The sequence below is a fragment of the Typopeltis vanoorti genome, chromosome 24 (genome assembly GCF_054136105.1).
Source record: "Typopeltis vanoorti isolate ZY-2024b chromosome 24, IOZ_Tvanoo_1.0, whole genome shotgun sequence".
NCBI classification, from domain to species: Eukaryota; Metazoa; Arthropoda; class Arachnida; order Uropygi; family Thelyphonidae; genus Typopeltis; species Typopeltis vanoorti.
In genome coordinates, this window is record NC_143572.1 from 4,753,379 (window position 1) to 4,777,263 (window position 23,885).

At 35.2% G+C, this 23,885-nt stretch overlaps 2 protein-coding genes across 2 annotated transcripts; both read left to right on the forward strand.

The window, feature by feature from the left end:
* The first annotated feature begins 22,069 nt into the window (after window positions 1–22,069).
* On the forward strand, window positions 22,070–22,795 carry LOC150092899 (zinc finger BED domain-containing protein 5-like). The gene has a single exon (XM_090414099.1). The coding sequence runs from the start codon at window positions 22,070–22,072 to the stop codon at window positions 22,793–22,795; it is 726 nt and encodes a 241-aa protein (XP_090270225.1).
* Window positions 22,796–23,152: 357 nt separating this feature from the next.
* LOC150092900 (protein ZBED8L-like) lies at window positions 23,153–23,521 on the forward strand. Its single transcript, XM_090414100.1, has one exon. It carries the CDS (start codon window positions 23,153–23,155, stop codon window positions 23,519–23,521), a length of 369 nt encoding a protein of 122 aa, XP_090270226.1.
* The last annotated feature ends 364 nt before the right edge of the window (window positions 23,522–23,885 follow it).

Sequence of the window (23,885 nt, forward strand, 5' to 3'; positions counted from 1 at the left end):
AAACATGTAGGATAATAAAATAAAGCTACTTGACGAACATTATATAAAAAGTGTAATAGTCTTATAAATAATAGTCAAGAAAAAATTCAACACAAAATCAAATTAAATTAAAATTAAGTTATTTCATCTGTCTCGGTTAAGAATCGAAATCATTATTAAAATACCATAAATATTATTATTTGCGATTTTTGAATGATATTTTTAGCCACAAGGACCTAGTTTCTGTAGACTGTGCTACCTACCGCGTTGGAAATTTATAAATCAATGAGATCTCTGATTTCACAATTGAAAGAGGTTCTGTCAGATTTCATAAATTTATTGGGAAACCTTTAGGAAAATATTAATACTTTGTTAATGAGTTCGCCCAAGGTTACAATTTAATAGCAATCTGTCACTCTTTTTCGTGTCAGTTATACAGCGTTAAGTCTTTCCTGATTCTGGATACTTCACTGAAGTCTCTTTATAGTGGGTCTCTCAGCTGCCAAAAGAGGTGGGGGCTAATAAAGGGCTATGTGGTTTCTCAACCTTCAAAAAAAAAAAAAAAAAAAAAAAAAACTTTGCAATAGTGAGATGCGGGAAAGGAATAGTCGACCTCGTTTGGAAAGAAATTGTGAAACGCAAAATTCGAATACTTTTCTGTGAATATATGACCTCAGATTTATGAATCAACTCTTCCCTCATTCCTAAAGAAGCAATAATCTCGCGCATGTTTTAGAATTTTAGAATATATTTTATTTATTTTTTCCTTCTGTATTCAGAGTTGGTATGTTTATCTTCCTCCAGGGAGTGCTTACTGGCTAGTATTTGTAAAATGTACTTATGTTGTGTGGTGTAAATGTAAACATTTTAGAATATTAGATTTCAATAGTTTTCTTTATCTAGTATTACAAGCTAGCGAATGCAATAAATGAATATCTTTTTTATTTCATATGTTAAATAAAGTATTTTAAACACATACCAAAACAAATTAAATAAAATAGCAGACGTGAATCAAATAGCCTCGTAACGAACACATAGGTTGTTATTATTTTTTATAACAGAACGATAAGCAGAATAGTAACAAAAAGTAGTATTTATAATGATAAGCAATATTAAATAATAATAAAGTTTTAAAAATGAAAAAAATCTTTGAATTAAAATACCTCGATAGCTATTAAAAACTTCAGTACTGTAAGCAAGATATTTCTATTAATCTTTATTTTCAATAAAAAAAAATCGGTTACGATTTTTTTTTATTGACAGCAAACGTTAAAAAAGACAAACTGTTTTCGTTTACTTTATGCCGATTTCAGTCAAAAACTCACATTTATTTTTCATAACATAACACGTGAACAATTTTATGAAAATATGAGCAATAAGTGGGACGGCACTTACAAATACAAGTACACTGGTAACTAGAGCTTGAAGGATAAGTCTTCCTAACGTTTGTTAATCAAGGTTTTATTATTATTATTATTATTATTATTATTATTATTATTATTATTATTATTATTATTATTATTATTATTATTATTAATAATTATTATTATTATTATTATTATAGTGTGAATCTGTTTCTTCGCATATTCATTCATCATTATAAAATAACGTAGTTGATACAGGTGCGCTTCTAAATATGGTATGGTTCTTCCGAGCCATACCATATTTGTTATTTCTTCACTCGAATATTTCATCTCTCCCGTGAATGAATCGCTTTCGTTTGTTACGATTCGGAGATAATTCTAAGCATTTCTTTTCTTAGAAAATACTTAACTATCTATAGCGCTTCTCACAGACGTTACAAATTATGTAAATAGGAATTCAGTGCTATATCATATAGCTAATTAATATTAAATGTCGTATCTTCTTTAACAGCATATTACTAAATATTTAGACAGCTGAATATAAACACTTCGTATTCCTAATCAATAAAGCACTTAAATTTCATTTCCTTTCTCATCGAAGTACATCACTGTAAAATGTGTGCGCGCGTGTGTGTGTGTGGGGGGGGTTCTATTATTCTGATTAAGTGTGTTCCAAAATGTCTTGGAACTGAGGTTATTTAGTAGGCTGTTCTTCATGAAATGCATGATGAAGATAAACTCTCTTCGGTGTTTTACTTTGACAGTGAATTTAAGCAGCGTGATAAACGTATGGCTCTCTTGAAAGACACAGTAAACCATCAATCGAATTTCTTATTTATTTAGCAAACTCTTTACAGATGGGATCCGGCCCGCATGTTGCATATGACTAAGCTAGAGGATAAGTAAACTTACTTCAGTATATATTTATTTATATATAATATCGATATCTTAGATTATTCAGGCAGAAATTACTTAAAATACTTAAAGTTTGTTTTAAAATATAGTCCTTCCATAAAAATGCGGATACCATTTAAAAAAAATGGTTAAATAAAAAATAACACACACACACACACACATAGAGAGAGAGAGAGAGAGAGAGAGAGAGAGAGATAGTTCGCTTCAGACTTATTGAACCAATATCTGGTTTTCCAGCTTTCAATCGTTCTACCTGTCTTCATTGAAACAAAATGCCTCACACCGTTTTCTAAGAATTATATCAAGTCTTTCTCCTTAACCACTTGCCTATACATGATATTATGACGTGCTATAGTTTTTAAACTTGTCGTGTGGATAATCTTGTTGATAAATGTCTTCGCTTCATAATCAGCAAGCTTTGGGTGTGCATCCCACTGTGATATGCTAGTTGTGCAAGTCTGTAGTTGTTAATGATTTCGTTGTTCAGTGTGAGACTAGTATCCTGTTTATTAGGCTCGCGAAGTGGCTTGAAAAATGCCGCAGTTGGTCTCTGCAGAGTTAACTGATTATTTAACCCTTAGCTCGTGCAGAAAATTGCATTCTCAGGTAACCCTGATATAGGATTCTTTTCCTGATTTAATTCTTTCTGAACTACTTTTTTTAAAAAAAATCCCACGTATGGACAGTTTTCTCGGCTTCATGTTTCATCGTTTCGTGTAAATAGCGAACATTATTCAAAAACAAAAATAAGCATCATGAATATTGAAAGCATCATGAATCTGAGTCTTGGTTCTGGTTTAGTCCCGAAGGTGTGGAAAGAGGGGAAAATAGTTCCACTGCATAAAGGAGAATCCAAGACTACTGTTGCAGATTACCGACCGATCAGCATATCAGGAGTCGTTGTCAAGGTCTTGGAGAAAGTAGTCAAGGGAAAATACAGGAATGGATTGATGAAAATGAGGTACTGTACGGGGGACAGCATGTCTTTGTGAAGAGTAGATCATGCCTCAGTAACTTTCTCAAGTTTTATAACACAGTGACGGCTGAACTGGATAAGGGTAATGGGTTTACAGTGATACTGCTGGACCTGGCTAAGACATTTGACAGGATACCACATGGAATTCTAATCCGTAAACTACAACATATGGGAATGGATATGGGGTTGGTGAGATGGATAGGTGGGTGGTTGATGGAGAGATATCAGAGATAGTTTATTCAGGAGTAGAGTTCAAAAAGACAGCCTGTGACTAGTGGTGTGCCGCAGGGTTCTGTTCTTGGACCACTCCTGTTTAATTTGTTCATTAACGACATAGCGAAGGATCTAAGAGGAACAGTTCATTTGTTCGCTGATGATGCAAAGTTAGGTAGGGCAATAGTGAATGCAAAAGATGTCAAAATCTTGCAGGAAGACTTGGATAGATTGGAGTTCTGGGCTAAGGAGAATGGATGTCAATTTAATGTGACAAAATGTAAGGTTATGCATTTTAGGGTGAAAAGATTAGCAGCAGCATACCACATTGGTGGAACTGTACTCCATGAGATTGATGAGGCCAGGGACTTGGGAGTGTTGGTGGATAGGGAGATGAAGTTTAGGGGGCACATTGCAAAAGTGGCTAAATCAGCTCATCAACTCACTTGGTTGTTGAAAAATACTTTGAAGAGCAGAGACAAGCAAGTTATTGTACCTCTTTACAGAGCCTTGATAAGACCTCATCTCGACTACTGTGCCCAGATTTGGTCACCGAGGTTTCTTCTTGATGGGGAGGAGGTGGAGAGGATCCAGAGGCGAGTGACCAAGATGACAGCAGGTCTATGGAATGAACCTTATGAGAACAGGTTGAAGATTTGTGGGTTGCAGAAATTAGTTGATAGGTGGAAAAGGGGAGATATAATTGAGACATTCAAATTGCTAAAGGGTTTCTATAGGATTAATTTAGAGGATATTTTTGAGATCAGGAATGGTGGTGGGAGAACTAGGGGACATCTATGGAAGCTGAGGAAGAGTGTGGTTAGCAAAGGTGTTAGAGCTGGGGTTCTTTACTTTTAGAGTGGTAAATGAGTGGAATAAGCTGCCAGAGTCTGTTGTGAGTGCTATGACAGTGAATGAGCTCAAGGCAAGGTATGATAGATACTGTGAGAATGTCGAATAGTTGTGTGGACATGATGTTTAGGGCCTTCCTCGATGAGTCTAAATACTCCCTGGAGTCGCCCGTAATAACAATAGTAATAATAATAATAATAATAATATGAAGAAAACTGCTTACAAGTCTTCATCTTCGCTTCAAAACTATTAACAAACGAAAGGATAATAAATATCCATTATCCTTCTATAGTCAAGTGTTAAAACGATGATTGTCCCTCTGGCACTTAAAGTTTTCAAAGCGACCAAGAGTTGATGATCTTCATATAAGAGTTATCTTGATATGCTACTCCTTAAAACACGGCAAACACTGGCCAGGAACTCATATATTCGCTTTTTATTATTGCTTCTGATAAAAGGTTGCACTGGTCAAAGTTTCGACAGAAATTCAAATGCACCTAATTATTACTGTCGTCTGTATTAATGGTTTTATACACAACGGTGCCTTATGGAACAAATCGGAATCGCAAGATGGACTTATCTTCCTAAACTTTGGAAAATTGTAATTCAGCGTGTTGCAGTTTGAACCTAGTACATATGCAGGCTTATTTAAAAAACGATAGCTTACTCAGTGTCGATAATGCTTTATAGCTAAAACGCCTGGGTTCTAAGAAGGTCTAGAAGGCAAAGAATCTTGATAAGGGCTTTTCAACTGAAGGTGAAATAGCCAGCATCATGTGGAAGCTGAAGATTTTTTCTTTTGGAAACTCGAGTTTTCCAATCCTTAAATCGGCCAGTAAAACACACGCATTTTACAGACATGACTTTCGATAGGTATAAGGTTAACCATCTTATCCTAAATTAAAGTTATGAAAGTTATTGACAAGTCGTTGACCATAAAGGCCTATAAGTACCAATGACGGTGGTTGTGATGATGACGATGATGATAATTTAAAAAAGAGTATTATTGTTAGAGCACGCAGTTACAATCAGTTATATTCCAGTTTCCCATTGTTCTCTTAGTCTTATGCACCGACGATGTTTTCTGATTCTGAAAAGTAAATATTTGTTAACTAGTTTAGTTAATTAAATATTCTATATTTTCTCTGTAGTCACTTATTCCTCTTCGGTTTTGAAAATCTAACAGGTTTAGCTACCATAATGAAATATATCGGTATACAATACTGGATATTTATTAATCTTTAGTTTTCAGTTCCTAATTTTCAATTGTCTTAAGTTTATCATACTATTGTATAGTCCTGCCATCTCTAATTATATCTTCTTCCACCTTTAACTCCTTTCTAATTTGTCATTCAGGATTTTTGTCTTCGAGATCTTTGTTAGCAATCCATTTCAGCTTCTTTCAACTTATCTTGAAATTGGTCATTTTTACGGTAATCCCATACACGAGAAGTTGCTCAACTTAGAGTATATCAGTACAATGAATGGGCAGAAGGTTATAGAGAAGGAAGAAAATTATTCGCATTGAATTTGAAGAGCTGCAAATTAAACTTTTGAGAAAATACATGACAGGGGAGATGGTTTCGAATTACAGCAATAAAATAACTAACAGAAATGAAGAAAAGTTTCATTTATGAGCTTGTAGTTTAAATTTTGAAAACGTGCTGAGTAACCGCTTCAAGTGTTTTGAAAAGCTTTTTAGGAGAGAGAGAACTGTTTAAGACTATAGAAATATCTATAGAAAGTGCCAGTATCCCGAAAGTGAATGTCTGTGTCAGAGTGTGTAGTGAATTGATGAGAGATGGGTCATTAATCATTTTTAATTTCTCTCTCTTTTGTACTAAGTAAATGACTTTTAGAGCGCTTGAAATATAACCACTCCAATCTCCGTAACGAAAGAGCAAAACCTAATTTCATACATGATGAGGAGGTCATACTTATAATATGCTTGTGCTAAGAAATTTCCAATTGAATGTGAGCGTTATCCCAAGAAGAAAAAACTTGTCCTGCTCATAGATATGGACTCGAAAAATAAGACAGGATTGGGCTTTGCAAGATATAGAGATTCCATAACTAATTCGGTTTTGACCCAGCCCTGTAGTTAGAAGGACTATGGTTCGATTCCCGTCTGGGATGCGAAGAACCTTTATCGGGGCTTTTCAACTGAAGCTGAGTTAGTCGGTCTCACACAGAGGTGGCAGTATTTTCCATTCCGTAACTAGGTAAATCAACCCTTAGAACATACAATTTTCTGACAAGAATATACGAGTATATTTAGACCTGAGACTAACCACCTTATCCTAAAATTATGGTTACGAAAACATGTGGATGGACTGTGGGCCTTTAAACGCATATAAGAACCACGGATTATTTTTATCACTATTTGAACATGCGAATAAATTAGTAATAGCTATAGCTCTGATTATTTTATTTTGTATTCTAATCAAAGGAAGCAGATTGTTGTAGTAATATCCACCCCAACTGGTGATACTATATTGCCTCGAAGAATTTACCCATGAATAGTATAAACATTTTAAAATGCTGAATTGACAATTTTTGACATAATATGTTCTATTGATTACGACATCAACTTGTTTGTTAAAAATGAGATATGGGAGTTTCATTTCAGGTCTGTTGACATGGAGGTCCAAATACTCTACTGATTTTGTCTTTTTGATTAAAATACAGGTATAATATTGAGTACTAGCACAATTCGTTTCATGCCATTTAATAGTTATATCGTGATCTAGCGTATATGTTAAGATGAAATATATGTATTTAGTTCTTATCAGTATTAATTTTAAGGCCATCATTGCTAAACCACTTATTTAGTTTCAACTTATCATGATTAATCCGGTTTTTCTAAATCCTCAATGGTCATTTCAGTATACATTAATGCCGTGTCGCCAGAATCTCATATTCTTTTGGATTGTTCTTGGTTAAAAATCTTTGCCTCATTCTATCAAATTCGCCTTTTGACTCTATCACTTTCCTAATACCACCAACCGTTCTGTACTTATTTAAATTTTTTTCCTTAAATGTTGATTTTATCCAGTCCAAATTCCTAACAGCGATGTCGTTTTTCTTGGCGATTTTAATGTTCACTCTTCCATCTTACCATTTTCAATTACACTGATGCAACCAGCAAAGATTCTGCAACATTTGCTATCACTGGAGATCTCACAAATTGTTCACATGCCGACAAGAATCGATAATCTTGTCCAGGCAGTTAATCTAGTGTTAATTTGTTGTTCTTCTGCTGAGCAACCTAACACACTCATATTCACGCGTTGTCTAGTTTTGAAAGAATGCAAGTAGGATGATATCAGGAATTTCTCTGCTTCATTTCTTCAAGAGATGAATCAAACATGTTGCCGCTAGCTTTCATCAAATCTTCATATTCCTTTTCTAGCTATATTATATTCGAAATAATTGCAAGTATATTAACAACAAATCCAAAATGATTTCGAAAAAGTCCAAAACAGGAAAGTTACATGATACCTAAGTGGCATCCGGTCATGCTTTCTGGTCTCTTAAGACATTAATATAAATAATATAAATAAATAATTAACTAGCATAACTTATAAGTCATTAATACATTAATCTAATATATATTTCTGAAAAAGATAATACATATATACAGAAATAGGTATTTCAAAATTATTTTAAGTACAGTACGTGCATGTCTATGTAAAGCTGAAATAAGGAAGCTGATTTTTTCCCCCTCAAAACTACACAAATTTACCAAAAGTTATTTTAGCATTGTTAAAGTAGTCTCTGGTAATTTAATTACGAATTTTATGCATGATATAATTACAAGAATATATTATAATAATTTCATTTATATTTGTAAACATTATTTTTAATTGTAAATTTTTCAGTTTGGGAGCAACTGAGAATTTGTGTGCTAAAAGGCGTGCAAACGTAATTAAAATATCAGCCACCATGTTTATGATCTGGTGAAACGATGGATCTGTATGCTTTGGGGTTGGGATTTTTTGAGTGTGTCTATCTGGGGACGGAAAAGAGTTGCCCAACTAGGCCAAGTAGACTTCAGACGTAAGTATATGAAAAAACCATGAGGCAACTTGTTATATCTATACAGAAATGCTAAGCTCTTCATCAGGAACAAAGGGATTAAGTTTGTTACTTTGGAGAATATGTTCTAGCCTAAGATTCTAGGCTTTGGTGAAACCTGGCTCTCAGAGCCAGATGTAGTAACTTGGAACTGAGTATAAACGATACAATAAAGGACAGAAGAGTTAGGAGAGGAGGAGGAAACTAATGATATCAGATGATCGATCTGAGTCCATTTAGGGTAGAAACGCACGGAAATCGTAACAGTAATAATGTCTCGTGTAGCAGTGAGTTTGAGGATATCTGGTGTGAAGCAGAGGCTAACAGGATGAAATATATGGCGAGGGTGTGCTTGCTACAGATATGGAGATTCAATTGCTGGGGATGAAAAAACGCATCGCCAAATTACCCTAATTGGTATTAAACAAGTGATCATTATGGTTGACTTAAATTATCCACACATTGATTGGGTAGCAGAGAAAGCTCATGATAAGGATAAAGAAGAATTTATTGAAATAATGAGAGACAACTTTCTCACGCAGCATGTTAAAAGAAATTTAAAAAAATCCAGGCCAAAGATTGTTCGATCATAGCGTCAGAAGATGGTCTCAGTAAAGGATCTCACAGCTTTGTTTTATTCTGGGAAGAGCTAACTTGCCAATTAGGACGGGTTACTTGTGAGCTGGAAAGTGTGACAAATTCAGGAGAATACTATGTTTCGTCAATTGTATCAGCTACTAAATGGGAAGGATATCTAGCCATGTATGAGATGCATTATTTAAGCATCTTTGAAAGATGCTTAAATAATACGGTATTTCAATGCCTCCCTAGAATTTGAAGAACAAATAGGTTGGAGATGGGAAATTGATGTACAGTTATATTGAGCATTCATAAGAAGAGGACGATGTGGAAGGAATATCGGGAGAACATGAGTGAGAGGAGTTACGAAATATCTAAATCGATCGCCAGAAAAGTTATGCAAATCAGTATCCCATAATGTTGTTGTTGTCTTGTCTTTTGAGGAGTCTTAGATATTTCCATGTGCTCTTTGAACTGCTTTAGCTGTGTCGATGATTTTGTTCGTATATAGTTGTTGTTCAGAATTAGGGTCTATGGCTTGCAAGTCTGCTGTAATTGCTAGACAGGTAAAAATGTGAGTGGGTGTCAATTCAGTGTTAGGGCAGTTATTGCAGTTTCTATAAGTTCTCGTACCATCCGTATTGATCTTCATTCCTCTAAGATGTTCTGTTCGGAGTCTTGCTATCGTGGGGGAGGTCTTTCTGTCAACATTAATTTCGGGAATTTAAAAGTGTGCTTGCTACAGAAATGGAAAGAAGCCAAGAGAGTTGTAGCACAGGCGAAGGCCATGGCATATCAAGATCTGTATGATCAATTAGAAACAAAGGAAGGACAGAGAAAAATTTACCAACTAGCGAAATGTAGAAATAAAGCAGCAAAGGGCATCTTACATGTGAGGCAAATCAAAGACGCTGAAGGAAGAGTATTATGGAGGGATGTGGACATAAGAAACAGATGGAGAATATACTTTGAGGGACTTGTTATATCTGTAATTTGTCGACTGTGTTATTGTTATATCCTTACTTTCATATAATGTTATTTCGTAAGTCGTAAGTTCAATCTTATTATACATTAATTTACCGTTTCCTGAATCTATCCTTTCGCTTACCAAAAACCTTATACAATCAAGATCCTACTGGCTACTCTATTGTTATATCGCTATCTCTCTATATTATATCTTATTCTACCTCTATAATAACTCTCCTTCTAATCTATTGTCGTGCTCCTAAAATACTAATTCAGATTTATTTCCTCTTCGGATATTGGCAAAATTTATATTTCGCTGCGCCAGCCAATATCCTATAACAGAAGAGACTCTTGTTCAGGGAAATAATTCAAAATTTAAAGGGATACACACAATAATTTATCTCACGCTAGCGCCGTGCAGATTCAGTTAGCAGTGGTAGACCGAATCTCACTTAAACAATTATATCTAAATTCCTTTCCGCCAAAAAAGGTTCAATTTCATAAGTGGTGGTTTGAATTCGTAATCAGGCATAACTCAGGTATAAGGTACAAAACATGTTTATTGGAAAACACAAAACATTTACAGTTATGTAAGCTTAAATACTCAATGGATCAAAATTCATTCTAAGTTAAGGGTAATACTAAAGCACAATGAATCAGAGCAAGTTAAATCCTTCGATTATGAAAGGATAAGATTAGCTTTAAGCAAAGTACTACTACTATATAATTCCCCTCACAAGTTACTCACAGAATACTTATTTAACACTTTCATTAATACTCTATCAATGATTACCTTAATTCTAAATTTTATCTAAACAAGTCTAGCCATTCACAAATCACTGCCTATTTAACAACTCTTCTTTGTTCCATAAGGGCTTAATTAATTCAGTCAAATTCTCACTAAAAGTTCTCTACTAGTGTCCTTTAGTTACAACACACACAAATTTCCTTTTCTTCTAAACAAATTTTAACATAGAACGAAAACTCTTACATTACCCGATCTTCTCAGATTTCATGCCGCCATCTCATGTAGGTCTGGATTACCTTACTGCATATTCTTCGGCTGTCTTTGCGCCTGGCTATGTACTACGCTTTTTCTTCTTATTGTTTCCGACTGCTGCGTGCTGTCTACCGCTCCGCAGGAAACTTTCTCCAATGGGACATTCTGCTAAGGCTCGATTCCACATAGGCCGTCATATCCCGATCAGCTCCGCTTGAAAATCTTCAAGCATTCTCAAGAAAAGAACCTGCCGTCCGTCATTACCGTAGCCGACCCACCGCTCTCTCACGAATCCTCCGACCAACTCCTCCCAAAACTCGAATCCGGCACTCGAAGATCAAAAGGTTCAAAAGGCCCCCTAAAACGGCGTGCTTCGTCTTTTATTCGCACTATTCGGGCGCCCTCTATTCAATGCGGTTTTCACCCACGAACCCCATCGTTCATGCCCCTTGGTGGATCCTACACTCTCGCTAACCTGTCCGGTTACATTATTCTAGGAAGGCGATCTGACGTCATATTTCCGCGTCAGAGCGCCTTCTGACGAGGAAATATGACGGTATAGCGTCCATCGCGACGCTCGACTCGTACCGATTATACCCGATTATTCCGGATTACTATTATAAACTTTTCTCGGAATTTCGCAAAGTACAAGACAGCTTACTTGGGAATTACAAATAACCTAGCAATAACTCTCACTATATCGCACACATGGACTATACATTATTACAAGACATAAAACAACACTTTTAATTATTAGTTGATGTGCAGATATCTCCTTAATAAGTAGTAGTTTGTCATGTTCAATCCTGAATAAAGAATTTACTTGTAAAGCTCTGTATTCAGGATCTAACAGACTTTTGAATGAGGAAAATGCAAGGACTCACAGAGAAGATGGGCAGCCTTCTGAGGAGATGGTGCAGAACATCAGTAGAGTGGAAGTGACGGAGGCCATGAAGAGGATGAGGAATGGAAAATCGATTGGCCCCGACAGGATTCCAGTGGAGGCATGGAAAGCACTGGGGGAAGAGGGAATTGACCTGTTGTGGGACCTGTTCATGAAAGTTTGCCAACAGGAAAATATACCCGAGGAATGGAGGAAGAGTACTCTTGTCCCCATCTACAAGGGTAAAGGGGATGCACAAGACTGTAAAAATTACAGAGGAATAAAGTTGATGTCCCACACAATGAAAATCCTAGAAAGGGTTCTTGATGGAAGATTGAGGAAGGAGGTGGAGATTGCAAAGGAACAATTTGCTTCATGCCTGGTCGATCGACAACAGATGCTATCTTTGGGTTACGGCAGATGATGGAAAAGTTTCGAGAGAAACAACGGGAGCTACATCTGGTATTTATTGATCTGGAGAAAGCATACGATAGAGTGCCAAGGGAAGAAGTCTGGAGGTGTCTGAGGGAGAAGAAGGTTCCGGAGAAATATGTCAGGTTGGTGCGGGAGATGTACAGAAATGTGAAGACAAGTGTTCGGACCTGTGTGGGACAGACAGAAAGTTTTCAAGTAACAGTTGGCTTGCATCAAGGGTCAGCATTAAGTCCGTTTCTGTTTAACATTGTGATGCAGGTGGTGACGGAGGAGGTGAGAGAAGATGCGCCTTGGACATTGTATGCAGATGACATCTTGCTGTGTGCAGATTCAAGAGAAGAAGCGGGAACTAAACTGGAAAGATGGAAAAAAGTAATGGAAGAGAGAGGCATGAGCCTGAGCAGAAGTAAGACAGAGTATATGTGTTGCACAGTGGGCGGCGGCCAGGAGACAGATCTGGAGCTGGAAGGAAATGTCATCAGGAAGGTGAGGGACTTTAGATACTTAGGTTCAACAGTGGAAGAAGATGGAGGAGCTGAGAAGGAAGTGGGATGCAGGATACAAGCGGGTTGGAGGAACTGGAGGGAGATGGCTGGAGTGTTATGCGATAAGAGGGTGCCGATTAATCTGAAAGGCAAATTCTATAGGACAGTAGTGAGACAGCTATGACGTATGCTATGGAAACTGTGGCCCTGAGAAAAAATAACATCAGCAGGATAGAAGTAGCAGAGATGAGAATTAGGTGGATGTGCGGTGTGACCAGAAAGGATCGTCTGAGAAATGACTATGTAAGGGGAACAGTGAAGTTACGAACTTAACAGCGAAGATATAGGAGGCAAGGTTGAGATGGTTTGGTCATGTGATGAAGAGGGAGGACGAATATGTGTGAAGAAGGGTCATGCAGATGGATGTGCAAGGAAGGAGGAAGCGTGAGTGGCCAAAGAAGAGATGGAGGGAGCTGGTAGAAGAGGACTTGAGAATGAAGAACTTGGATGTGGTGACAGCCCAAGACAGGAGGATGTGGAGGAGACTCATCATCAGCAGTGACTCCACTTATGTGGGAGAAGCTGCAGAAGAAGAAAGAAGCTAGTGCTTTAGCATCAGCAAGAATTATCATGCCAGTTTCTTGGTTGAGTTCTCTGTCCTCTTTTGCTAGTTTTCAACTGCTTTATTATAATCGATGTCTACACGAGCAGGAATCTATTGTAAAATGCAAATTTTTACCAAACACTTTAGTTGGTTTAAGAGTTTATGGATATCTTGGGTGAGCTTGGTATTGCCATTTTTGATTGTCTCCATAGCTGATCTTGAGTCCCTGTAATCAGAGGGAATTATAACTGTAAATTATAATTCCCTCTGATTATTGAGATGGTGATAATTTTAAGTAGGCTTCAAGTGCTTTATTTATTGCATAGAGTTCGCTATTAAAATTGGAAGTACTTCTCCCAGATCCAACTTTTGTTGAATTTTTTTCGCCTTTTAGGTGTAGAAAGAGAGCACTAGCGCTCCATTAACTATATTAGTGTCTCCATCGGTATATTCGTAAGGTTTATTTTAAGATTTATGGAAGTATCTGAAGGTAAAGGTTTGGAAAATAGATGTTCTTTGCTTATTTATGTGGGCATTTAGATAATCAGGACCTATTTTCTTCCTGATAGTGTCATCATATTGTAAAGTTGATGATCTGTGAAGTCTACATTTTTGATTCCAATGTTCATAAGTTTTTAAGGAGATATAATCCCTTTGGTAGCTTCTGATATTATTAATGAATTTTATGGTGGCAAATTTCCTCTGTCTTCCAGCAGGTCAAGCTCACATTCCTGTTGGGCTGTGATGTTATTAGAGGATGAGACTGCACCGTGGATGCTTTCTAATAATCTTGGACGCTTTTGCTTGCACTTTGTCTAATTTTTCCTTTACCGATGAAGCGGAAGGTGACCAGATAGGTGCTGTGTATTCCATTATTGGCTTTATTAGTGTAGTGTAAGTAGTTTTGTGAATTTTTGGCTTTGCATCTCAGTTTGTTCCGCAAAGCCTTTTCAATATATTTAGTTTTTTTAAAAGTCCTGTTATAAATGAGAAATGTGTTAAGCAAATACCTGTCTGTACTAAAGGTGATTAGTTTTGTTTTATCTGGGTTGATTTTGAGTTTAAGTTCATCTGACCATTTTTATAATCCTCTCATGGATTTGTTTAGAATCTCTTCCGATTCTTTAATTTTTTCACTGGTGTGCCAGGTGACTATATCGTCTGCATAGCAAACTACTTTTGTATCTCCTGTAAAGTAAAGATGAATATTATTGACGTATAAAATTAATAATAAGGGAATTAGTACTGATCCATAGAGAACACCAGCCCAGGTTATCTGTTCTCTGGATATTGCTGCATTTATTCTAATCTTGATCTTTCTTCGTCTCATGAAATCAGCGATCCAGATGAAGGCATTTCCTCTAATTCCAATATCATTCATACTATTTGTATGAATTTTTGTTCCAAACACGATCAAAAGCAGCGATCATATCAAGAAATATGGCAGTTGTCCTTTGTTTTGGTTTTTCCTGAAACGAGTCTACTATTGTTTGGCAGAAGTAGAATAATTGACTGTCGTCGAACGACAGGCTCTATAGGCAGTTTGGTAGAAGTTAATTTTCTTATTTTTTATGAGCCAGTGCATGAGTTTTCGAGTGTATGACTCTTTCAGTAATTTTATAGAGTATACTAGCTAATGCAATAGGTCTATAACTTTAACATTCTGCGAAATTTTTATCAGGTTTTAGGATGGGTTTTGATTTTTTGATTTATTGATTTTTTCTTTGTTTGGTAGTTTGTTTGCCTGTTCGACAAGAAGTATTAAAAATGTCTAGGGGGGAGGGTGTTCTTTGGCATTTTTGCCAAGGTATTTGACCATATGAACAAAGGTAAAATTATTACCAGGAGATTTAGGTGCAGATTTCTTGATTGAATGACTTTAGTTCACTTAGCGTCAGTTTTTTAGAGAATATATCATTAGATTGGTATAATTGGTAAAAAAGCTATAACAGATCAAGAAATGGCAAACAACACACTAGCAAAAAATTATTCAAACAACTCCAAACTTCATTATAACGGAGAGGACAAAACCCTCAGTAAACTCACAAGTAAGACACTAAAACAAGCAAGAACGAATGCTTGTTTTCGTGTCTTACTTGTGAGTTTATTGAGGGTCCTCTCCGTTATACTGAAGTTTGGAGTTGTTTGAATAATTTTTTGCTAGTGTGTTGTTTGCCATTCCTTGATCTGTTATAGCTTTTTTCAGCATTTATGATGAAGTTTGTTTTCTGCTGGTTTTATTCTTTGTTATTGTTGTCTAGGATTCTAATAATGTTCCAGTGTTGGCTGTCTTTTCTTGAATCCAAGTTACTGCAAAACTCTGCCCATTTCTCTTGTTTTCGCTTCCAAAGTTCCTGCTCTATTTTGTGTGTTATATCTATTAATTTCTTTCTAAATTCATCAGTTTTATTAATTTAAATTGTTCGTTGATATTATCTCTTTCCATAATCATAGAATCGATACGGTGATCTTTCCAGTATGATATCCAATTTCCGTTTGCCTCTTGGGATTGTTGCTTTGGTAACTTTATTAATGTGTGAAGTAAGGATTTGTAATTTTCTATCACAGTTTCCAGAGACAGGTTCATCTTAACAAAGGTCCTCCAAGATTTAGGTAAACTTTCCAGTCGCCTTTTCTAAAATTCCATAACCTCCTGATTTTTTTTTTTTTTTTTGTTAAACTTCAGTCTTGAAGTTTAGCGCTGTTATTATGGGTCTATGGTCACTGATGGCGTTTTCCAAATTTTCCATTGTGCCCTTGATGCAATGCTATAATCAACAGTTGTGATGTCGATAGCAGATGCAGTTTCCGTAGTTTTAGAGAGAGATAAGTACTCTGTCCGTTGTTAATTTTTGTGAGTTCCAAATCTGTAAAGAGGTCTTCCAATTGTTGCATATTATGTTCTAAATCGTGGGAGCCCCGCGTTGTGTTTTTTGCATTTATGCCAACTAGTGTGATGGTTGTGTCAGTTGGAGTTTCACCTAACTTTTCAATGATGTCTGTGCCAATACGTATTTGTATTATCGTGGTGATAGACGTTTGTAATTGAAATAGAATGGTTTTGTAGGTGTATTTCAACAGCTTCGGCTTCCTTTGAAGTGCTATTTATTTAATTATTGATTTAGAGTAATTTCTTTGAATTTGATTTCCGGGGTCTTCAAAAGGATAACAAGCCCTCCACCAGTTCTTCCCTCTCTATCTTTCCTAACAATTGTGTATCCTTTGATGCTGAATTCCAGATTTTTGTTTAGTTTTGTTTACTGTACGCAAGCAAACTGGATATTGTTTTCATAAAGTATGTATTTAAGTTCATCCATTTTTCTCTGAGTACCGATATTGAGTAAACACTATTTGAGTAAAGACAGTCAAAATGAAATATTGGAAACTTTAAGTAACGCAAGCAGGGATACAATTTTATTATCAATTCGAAAATCTAAATATTATTCCATAATTTTAGACTGCACACCTGATGCAAGTAAAACAGAACAAATGACCATTATTATTCGCTTTTTTCCTGTGACAATGGAATTTTCACAGGAATCAGAGAAAACGTTTTAGGTTTTGCAGATATATCATATTCCACAGTACGTGGTTTATGTGCAACAATAATGGAACAACTGGAAAATTGGAACATTCCTATTGAAGACATGCGATGTCAAGGGTATGACAATGGGGCAAATATGAAAAAGAAAAAATATGGGCTCCAAAATTTGTTTTCGAACAAAAATCCTCGAGCTTTTTACGTACCATGTGCTGCTCATACTCTAAATTTAATCATTAACGATGCAGCCAAAGTGAACAGATACAATTAGTTTCTTAGCAATTATTCAAGTATTATAAAAATTTCTTTTCATTCTCTTACAAACGTTGGGAATCCTTTTCAAGTTCGTAAAAAAATTAACATTGAAACAGCCATCAGAAACGCGATAGGAAAGTAAAATTAATGCAATCCGCCCTCTAGGATATCAGTTAGGAGAAATTTATGATGCACTTTTTGAAATTTTAAATAATGAAAATTTTAATAAAGGAACTTAGCATGAAGAAGCACAAACATTATGTGCTAAAATAAAGGACTACAAATTTATTTGCTCTCTTATAACTTGGCATGATTTACTTAACAGAATAAACCCTGTGAGTAAAATGCTTCAAGACAAAAACATGAACATTACACTTGCTTTTGAATCTATCGAAAACTTAAAAAATATTCTTACAAGAGTATCGATCAGATACAAATTTTAAATAAGTTCTAAAAACAGCAAAATAACTGAGTGAAGAGGTGGATGGAGAACAAGAATTTAAAACTGGTACGGAAGTTCGACGACGAAAGAAGACATGACAATTGGACTACGAGCATCATAACGAAACGCCACAATCTCCCGAAGATAAATTTAGAGTGAATGTGTTTTATACACTTCTAGACGTTGCAATGTGTTCGTTAATAGAACGCTTTGAACAACTAAAAACATATTATGATAATTTCAATTTCTTGTATAGATTACTACAAATTAACGAAGATTTACGAAGAAATTGTGACGATTTAGAGATTCTCTTGAAGGACTGCGACAATAAGGACATAAATGCAATAGAACTATATGACGAGTTATGTGCTTTCCGGGATATTTTTCGGAAGGATAATTTAACTATTCAAAAGCCCTTTCGATATTCTTAATTTTATTGTGTCCAATAACTTATCTTTCCCTAACTTTTCAATTGCTTTAAGAATACTATTAACCTTAACTGTTAGTGTAGCGAGCGGTGAACGTTCCTTTTCCAAGTTGAAAATTGATTAAAACCTACTTAAGAACAAGTGTCACAAAAAAGGTTTGGCGCTAATAGCTTGTTAGTTTGGCGCTAATAGCTATTGAAAATGATATATGTGCGGAATTAGACGTTAAGACCATTATTTCTAATTTTGTGAATATGAAATCAAAAACCTTAAAATTTTAATTTAAAAAATTTGAAGTATATTTATGTAATTTAATTTATTTTCTGTTATTCTGTAAAGATGTTATTTTTTGAATACTTATATTAAATGTTCTAATTATTTCTGAATTCTTTTCTTATTTTCTCATCTATCTTGAGTTTATTTTATTTTCCTAAAAGATAGTTCCACTTATAAAAATTATTAAAAAATTTTTACAAGTTACTAAGAATTTAGTAACTTGTAAAATGCAAGAATTTTTTAAACTTTAGTTCTAATAAATTTTAACTTTAATTAAAATTCATTTTAATTTTGTTAGCGATTCGGGTCGGTGAGAAGGCTATATATTAAACGATTAAAGTGAAGTGGCTTTATCAAAATTTGCTTTAACTTTTGAGAATTTTTTGAATATTCGGGTTTTTAACGATTATCCTGCAACATCCCCGGTTCGTTACATTTAGCGAACCAACGTGTGGCTGTTCTGTCAATATTTATTTAAGAAATTTCAAATAATTTAAATGTTTATTATCGTAAAAGAACCGCACACTTCCGGATCGTTACAGGGGAGCTTAGATAGAAATTGCATGCGTGCGGCAAAGACCCTAGCGCCGGTTCTGATTATGATGCAAGTCAAATATAAGAATGAATATAGAAGAATGTGATTACTGAATATAGAAGTTACCCTTGTGTCAGAAGAGCAGATGCAATTGTTCTGATAATGAATACTCACTTCGCTGAGATCAATCAACATGGTGTATGTAACAGCGAACATTTCTATCACTACATGGAAGACATAGAGGTGCATGAGAAGGAGGTTCTAGAGCTGTTGCATAACTAGAATAAAAATTCACAATAGCGACAGGTGGGATATCAGCCCTTATGCTAATGGAATGTTAATCCGAAATGGCTAAGTTCTTGTATTGTTTTTCTCAGCTCGGAAAAGATCCCATGCGAATGGAATGAATATACGATTATGATAATCCCATTGCACAAGGGTGGTGCAAAGACTGATGTCTAACTGTCATAGAGCTATCAATTCTCTGTGGAGTGGCTGTGGAGATTTTAGAGAAGTTGGTAAGGACTCGCATAGAGAAACAGGTTGCCATACAAGCTATATCTTGTAAGGTACAGCATGGATTTACTAAAGGGAGATAATCTGAGCAGCTGCTCTTATGTTGTAATGATGAGAACAAATTGCTCAGACATGACCTCGTTGTAATGATAATGTTACAGCTGAGTTAGATTTCTGTTGGACTTTGCTAAGTTGATAGGATACCACATGAAGGGCCATTGCATAAAGTGGAGAATATAGGATTGGTATATAAAATACTAACTTGGATAAGTAGGTGGCTGATGTAGAGTATCAGAAAGTGGTATATGGGGAGTGTGAATCTGTCAGATTTAAGGTGATCAGTGGTGTAGCTCAGGGATCAGGCCTTGCACCACCTTTATATTAATAATATTGAGAAGGACCTGACAGAAGATGTTCAGTTGTTTGCTGATGATGCAAAGCCAACGGCATATTATATTGGTGAAATAATGCTTGGAGAAATTGATAAGTCTAGAGCTCTTGGAGTTATGGTGGGTCTGAATTTGAATTTCAAAGATCACATAAAAATTTCAAATATAAGTCCGAGGATAATTGCAATTAGTAAGGAAGTCATTTTCCTTTTTTACAAGCCCTCGATACATCCGCTTTTGGACTACTATGCGCTGGTTCCAAAGCGATGAAGAAGCTATGGAAAAATTGTAAGGAAGTGTTACAACGAAGATTGAGAGGACATATTGAGAGAAAGAGAGAGTGTGGACTGCAGACACTAGATAGGATAATGAGTGGTGATGGGATAGAAGTCTGTAAATTTCCGAGAAGGTGTTATAGGATATCGGTTGATGTAAATTTTCGTTATATGGAAGGTGGGTAGACGATGGAGGGGGGGTGACATTCCTGGAAATTTGTGTGCACTTAATAAAGAAGGTGAAAGATAAATTTTTCTCTCATAGAGCAGTGAGTTAGTGAGTGGAGCAATTTGCATTGAAATGGTGAATAAACTAAATGCGAATGAGTTTAAGAGAATATATTACAGCTGGTTTGGACGATTATCCCTCGATGATGCTTGACTTCCTGTAGGCGATGATGATGATGATAATGGTGATGATAATTTAATTTACATATTGTAAAAGCTTATCCAGGGAGTTGGAAATATTTAGAGAGAAAGGTTCCGATATAACCAGAAAAGTAAGTTGGAGATTTTGATGGAAGCGATTTGCCATGTTCTAGATTCGTATGTTAGACAACTTTGCACATATTACCTGAGGAATGAAGTCTTAAAATGAACAAGAGTTTAAAGTGAACAGAGAAGAAATAGTTTTGCAACTATAAGACTTGTTCCGAAGTTGGTATGTTCGATTCCCTTTGGTCGGAAAGACCTTGGTTCGAATTCCTTCTAGGACGGGAAGAATTTTTATAAGTGGTTTTTAACTGAAGGTGAATTATCCGGTTTCGTAGGTGGCAAGTTTTTACTAAGGGTTGGTCGGAATGCATGTTATTTACAATCTATTCAATAGGCATAAGATTGACCACCTTATCCTAATAATAAATTTTCGTTATGAAAGCTAGAGAGAGCTGTCTGTCATGGGCGGTATATGCCTGTAAGTACAACGATGATGATGGTGAGTTGTTTTAACAAAGCGTTTGCATAATGTAAAGAATGAATGCAATAACCTAATGAAGAAAATGAAGACTATACGTCAAAATTATGTTTGATATTTTTATAAGTTTCAAATCAATGTGATAGAGCAGAGCTTTCCAAACTGTGTGTCGCCACACGTTAGCGTGTCGGCTGCAGTGTGAAGGTGTGTCGCGCGAACATAAAGCGTTAAACAGAATAATCGCTGAAAATTTCCACAGCGGAATCCATTTCGCAAAGTACCGGTACGACTTTTAGTTAGCACCGTTAAAGAAGATATTTGGTCAACTGCTTGGAATCCCCTCCCTGAGTCTATACCGACTTGCATGCAACCATCACCATCAGTTTCGTTTTCGTTGGGGTTTTCTATAGTTCATTCAAGTATGAGTGACAGTAAATGTAAACAGAAGCTAAATTGTGCAGAGCCTCACTAAGGAGTCCCAAAAATACTTTACTTTAAATAGAATGCAATTGCAAGATGTTTTACGTTCTAGAATTTGAATTTCACTTTCAAAATTATATATACAAACTATCTTTTAATTATTTTTAACCTTTAAGAATATTTCATATCAATATATTTCGATAAATAATGGAGAATAAATGCAGCCGAATTCATCCCTGTGGTTTTATCACGTAGTAGTCGCTCGGTTTTATTATCGTTCGACCAATAAAAATAGAGCACCCCACTTATTCATACAAATGTTATTATTGATTCTAACTGCAACGTGAATAAACGAAGAGCTGGTGCTTTTATTTTATGTTTAGTTACTGTTAAAGCTTTACAATAAATTCGCACAGTTTTATTTATCAAATTGGTGTTGAATTGTCCCTAAAATGGATAAGTTTCTAATTAATAAAAGAAAAGTTGAAGGTGACGTTTGTGATGAACAAAATGTATTGTCTATAGAGGAAACTACGTAAGAATCAACTGTTGAACGGTCTGCATTAATACGGAAGAAGTTTAAAGGAAAAGTTTCCACGCCTCGTTTATACAATAAAGATTATATGAAATTGGGGTTCACATTTTCTGGTAATGAAAACCATCCTTGTCCCTAGTGTTTAGTTTATAAGTTCAATAAAGTATTGAACTTACAAAAGCTATAAAGAAGCAGTCTACATGGTTCACCAAGAGAATGAAGACATCAGAGAAAGCTGAAAAGGCAAGTTACTTGGTTGCTCAAACATTGTTCGAACCTGCTTTTGTTCGAACAATGTTTGGGCCCGAATTTGAGATAGAAGTTAATAAAATTCCTTTGGCAGATTACACGATTGGAAGACGTATTCAAAACATTAAGCTGCAAATAAAAGATATTTTTCAAGACGATAATATGATTTTTACATTGCAGTTAGATGAATCTAGAGATGTCAATGGGTTAACGAAATTACTCGTTTTTATACGTTTCATTCATACTAACAGAATTATTGAGCAATTCTTGTGTTGTCTAGAACTTGCAATGAAAACTAGAGCCGAAGATATATTTAAAATAGTAGATTGCTTCATGAAGGAAAATAATTTGCTATGGTTAAATTGTGAGGAAATATGCACAGATGGCGCTCCTTCAATGGTTGGTTCAACAAAAGGTTTCACAGCTTTAGCAAAGAAAGAGAATGAAAATATTATAATTACTCATTGCTTTTTACATCGCGAAGCACTAGTCGCGCAAACGACTGGCAATGAATTAAAAAAGGTTATGGACAAAGTTGTTCAAAGGGTCAATTACATTAATCGTAGACCTCTTAAATCAAGATTATTTGCTAAAATTTGTGAAGATATGGGGACAAAATTTAAAAAACGTATACTACACTCAGAAGTTCGTTGGCTTTCAAAGGTCGAGTGCTTTGTCGTGTATATGAATTGAGGGAAATGATGCTTAAACTTTTTGAGGAAAATCAACAAAATGAATTATGCGATCTAATTCAAAACAAATTATGGTTCACAAAATTGGCATATCTTGCTGACATATTTGAACACTGAATAAAATAAAGACCGTATGCAAGGAAAAGGAGAAAATATCTTAACAGCGGTGGATAAAATTTGTGCTATGAGAGACAAGATAGAAATTTGGAAAAGGAAAGTGAAAGAAGGAAATTTTGAAATGTTTTCCAAAACTGCAGACTGTGAAGTAAATGTGATATTAGCTCGCTAATTGTTGACCATTTAACAATGCTTGGAGTGAAAATTCATCACTACTTCCCAAATATTGAAATACAAGACTATGATTAGATCAGAAATCCAATTTTTTTCAACTGCAACGATTAACTTGTCACTTATTGAAGAAGAAGAATTAGCTGAAATAAAAAATGATCGAAGTCTGTTAATGATGTACGAAGAGGGTGATTTAGACAACTTTTGGATTCGTATTTCAAAAATGCATCCAAACATAGGTAAAAAAGCGTTAAAAATTCTTTTGCAGTTTTCCACTATATACATGTGTGAAGTATCCTTTTCAACGATGGCGAACTTGAAGACATTGAAACGTGAAAGCTTAAGAATGCTTGATGACGAAATGCGAGTGTCTTTATCTACTATTCCAATAAATATTGAAAAGCTGTGTTCATCCCATGAAGCTCATATATCTCATTAAAATTCTATTATTATATATTTCTTTCTTTTCTTTCTATTTCTTATAACAATGACATTAATCTTGGAAATAAATATAAATATATTATATATTTTTATTTTGTGTATTTTATTATATATAAAAATACAGTATGATCGAAAAAACTCAACAAGAGAGCTATGAAATCTGTTTTCCCTATATTAAATACATTGAAAAATTAAGAAGAGAGAATCATTTAAGCTCACTTGATGTGTTTTTTATTCGATCATACTGTATTATATATAATATTTAATTTCATTTTTATTAAAAATATTTTTTAATAAAAATGAAAGGTTTTCATGAGATGGGTTGTGTCGTGGAGCAAGTTTAACCTCTGGTTTGCTAATAG